General features: G+C 44.2%; 1 protein-coding gene across 1 annotated transcript; it reads right to left on the bottom strand.

Moving 5' to 3' along the window:
* Positions 1-2,558: 2,558 nt before the first annotated feature.
* LOC118888693 (peroxiredoxin-1-like) lies at positions 2,559-3,449 on the bottom strand. The gene has a single exon (XM_036840046.1). It carries the CDS (start codon positions 3,429-3,431, stop codon positions 2,832-2,834), a length of 600 nt encoding a protein of 199 aa, XP_036695941.1. The 5' UTR covers positions 3,432-3,449; the 3' UTR covers positions 2,559-2,831.
* Positions 3,450-3,723: the final 274 nt, after the last annotated feature.

Here is a 3,723-nt window from a genome sequence, read left to right on the forward strand (position 1 = left end):
CTTTTTTGATTCCACATATAAACGATATCACATGGTATCTGTCTTTCTCTGTCTGACTTTCTTAGTATGATAATCTCTAGGCCCATCCATGTTGCTGCAAATGGCATTATTTCATTCTTCTTATTTATTTATTTATTTTATTTTTTGGCTGCATTGGGTCTTCGTTGCTGTGCACAGGCTTTCTCTAGTTACGGTGAGCAGGGGCTGCTCTTCGTTGCGGTATGTGGGCTTCTCATCGTGGTGGCTTCTCTTGTTGCGGAACATGGGCTCTAGGCGACCAGGCTTCAGTAGTTGTAGCACACGGGCTCAGTAGTTGTGGCTCGTGGGCTCTAGAGCGCAGGCTCAGTAGCTGTGGTGCATGGGCTTAGTTGCTCCACGGCATGTGGGATCTTCCCGGACCAGGGATCAAACCCATGTCCCCTGCATTGGCAGGCGGATTCTTAACCACTGCGCCACCAGGGATGTCCATATTTCATTCTTTTTTATGTCAGGCATTAAGTTCTGGGGCGGCTTGTTACACAGCCATAGATAATTAGGACCCCCAGGAAATATGAAGTTATCTTTCTCAAAAGCCCTTCCTGGGTGCCTGAGGAAGCAACTCATGTTTCTGGATACTGTGCTAGAGAATATTATCAGTCCCTTGAAGGAAAGCTAGACAACTCTGAGAAGACCAACTTCTGGTATGCCCCTCCCCCACCCATCCCCACATTAGGGGCAGAGGACACAGGCTAGAAGGAGGAGGCTGCCGTCACTGGACAGCCTGTCAAGTTTCTCAGGTCACTTGCTCACTGAGGACACATATTTCTTAATACTGTCAGCCAGCTTGAGGCACATCTGGTCAGAAGTCAGGGGACACTGGCAGGCCCTTGAGCAACTGTAAGTATTTCAATTCTTCAGGACTTCCAAGTGGCTCTTTAAGAAAAAACATAACAAACCCATGACTTAACCTTCCAGATGGTAGGAAGCTGAGCCTGAATTACAACAGTGTTATCTGTCCCTGACCTTGTTCCAAAGGAACCTGAAGAGGAAAGAGTGGCCCGTTCACTAGTTACACTTTCTAGTCAGGTCTAATTCCCTTTTAAAAGTGGAAGATTCATCATGATGATCATTTTGTAATATGTAGAAATATTGAATCACCATGTTGTGTACCTGGAACTAGCATAGTGTTATAGGTCAATTTTACTTCGATTAAAAAAAGAAAGAGAAAAAAAATCAGTGCTTAACATCCTTGGGCGTATTTCAAGCTTTAACCTGAAAAAAAAGGTTGTATGTATAACGTTTATTTATTACTGATAAATAAATATATTTTTACATTTCCTTGTTAGCTTTGAGGCGAACCTTATGTCTACTCACCAAGTGGCAGTTATAATCTGGAACGTAGAGTGTGATCCATTTAAACCAGATCAATTTGAAGTAGGTCCAGGCCTAGAGTCCTTGGTCCAGCACTAGAAACTGACCAGATGCCTATTATTAAAATAAATTCTTTTTTTTTTTAAATTTGGCTGGGCAAGACTTTTATTGGGTACAAGATGATCATTTTTGATAAAGAATTAAAGTAGAGATCTTAAATGAAGATAACAAAGCTCAAAGAAGTTTGGTCAAAAGACCAAAGCTGATCCAGACTTGCCACCTGCCTTGGAATATGGGATTATTACCTGTTACCATTTCTCTGCAGTGCTTCAAGATGCTACTTGTTACAGGGCTTAAGAAGCAACTGTTCCCTAAATAATGGTACCTGCCTCAGAGGGTTATTATGGAGACTGAATAAATATGAAATAGTGCCTGGCATAGAATAAGCTATTATTGAAGGCCCCGGGAATCCTATACTGCTGCTCATAGTTCTTGCTTGTCTGAATACTGGAGGGGGTAGGTAGGCTGGGGTAGCCGTGTCTGGAAGGTGTCTAGAAGGGCACCACATGATATACAGAAGGATTCTGAGTCCTGAATCTGCCCTAGCCTCAAAAGCCCAGGAGGAATCCACCTTTGCCCCACTGACAACCCTCCCTCAGGACAATGATATGAGGACAAGAAAGAACTACCCTTAAATCAAGGATAGAAACCCAGGGAAGCCACGAGGTGCTGAGCACTGTGCTTTTGACACAGAAAGCCCTACCCTATGAACACCAGCGCTTGTGTTTGTGTCCCCCTCTCCCTTTTAGTTCCAAAGCTACTGAAGCCTATATCTCTGATCTTTTACAGAACCAGTACCAGGCATTTAATCAGAAGAGGCCAAGCCTCAGGTTTTCATACAGCCCTCCCAGTAGTGTAAAAGTAAATGTCAGTAATCTCATTGGGCTCTTAAGTTGCAACCCAGCCTATAGCATAAATTGCAGTGCCTTGGCCAATACTGTAGTAGGTCTTGCTCTTCTCCAGATATGGTGAAATGAAACACCTTGCTTCAGGTCCATTCCCTGTATCTACTTGCATTTCCCCTCAATATAATTTCCTGATTCTGAGGCAGCTCTCACACCTCATTTTCCCCTAAAGAGGGAAAGCAAAAAGTAAATTTCTCTTACACTCAAAGGCTAATGCCCCCCTAAAATGAAGAATCAACAAGGTCTCAGCTCAAGTTTAATAAAACTACAAAAGGCCAAGAGCGATACCCTATTACTATACACATCAGTTTGCCTGCCCCATAATACAGCTCAGGCCATTCCCTCCAGAGGAAGAAAGGCTGGTCTCCCCAACCCCTGCAGGAAAGGCCTGTCCTGTCCCACACCACATCTCGGCTGACTGTAAGGTCTGTGTTTTAAGCATGACAATAGCACAAAATACAATAGTTTTGTTCTCATGGCCACCTACTGCAGCCTGGCCCTAAAATGGCCCAGTGCTCACCTCTGCTTAGAGAAATATTCTTTGCTCTTCTGGACATCAGGCTCGATGGTATCACTGCCAGGCTTCCAGCCAGCTGGGCACACTTCCCCATGTTTGTCAGTAAACTGGAAGGCCTGAACTAGTCTCAGTGTCTCATCCACAGAACGGCCAACAGGAAGGTCATTTATGGTGATCTGTCGAAGGATACCTTTATCATCAATAATAAAAAGGCCCCTGAATGAGATGCCTTCATGGGCCTTTAAGACCCCACAGTCCTGAGCAAAGGTGCGCTTGGGGTCTGATATCAAGGGAATGTTCATGGGTCCCAGTCCTCCTTGTTTCTTGGGTGTGTTGATCCGTGCCAGGTGACAGAAGTGCGAATCCGCAGAAGCACCAATCACTTGGCAGTTGAGTTTCTTAAATTTTTCTGCCCTATCACTGAAAGCAATGCTCTCCGTGGGGCACACAAAGGTGGAGTCAAGAGGGTAAAAGAAGAACACAACATATTTTCCTTTGTAGTCAGATAGGCTGATATCTTTGAACTGACCATCTGGCATTACAGCAGTTGCTTTGAACTGGGGGGCATGGTGCCCAATTTTGGCATTTCCTGAAGACATATTGCTATCAGCAGTTCTCACAGACAAACCACAGAGGACAGTCAGGAAAGAGACATGCCAAAATAAATTCTTTGTATCCTCAAAAAAAAAAAAAAAAAGTACTCTAGTGGAAAGATCCTCACTTCCCCCGGCTCAGCCATCAACTTGCTGTGGGGACCTCCTGTAAGGCATTTCATCTCTCTGGGCCTCAGTCTTCTCATATGTAAAATAGAGATGTCCTTCAGCAGTAACCAGCATTTTAGAAGCTCCGGTTAGTCTGGGCTCAAAGAAAATGAAAGAAAGAAAGGTATGA

This window comes from Balaenoptera musculus, chromosome X, assembly GCF_009873245.2.
Source record: "Balaenoptera musculus isolate JJ_BM4_2016_0621 chromosome X, mBalMus1.pri.v3, whole genome shotgun sequence".
NCBI lineage: Eukaryota > Metazoa > Chordata > Mammalia > Artiodactyla > Balaenopteridae > Balaenoptera > Balaenoptera musculus.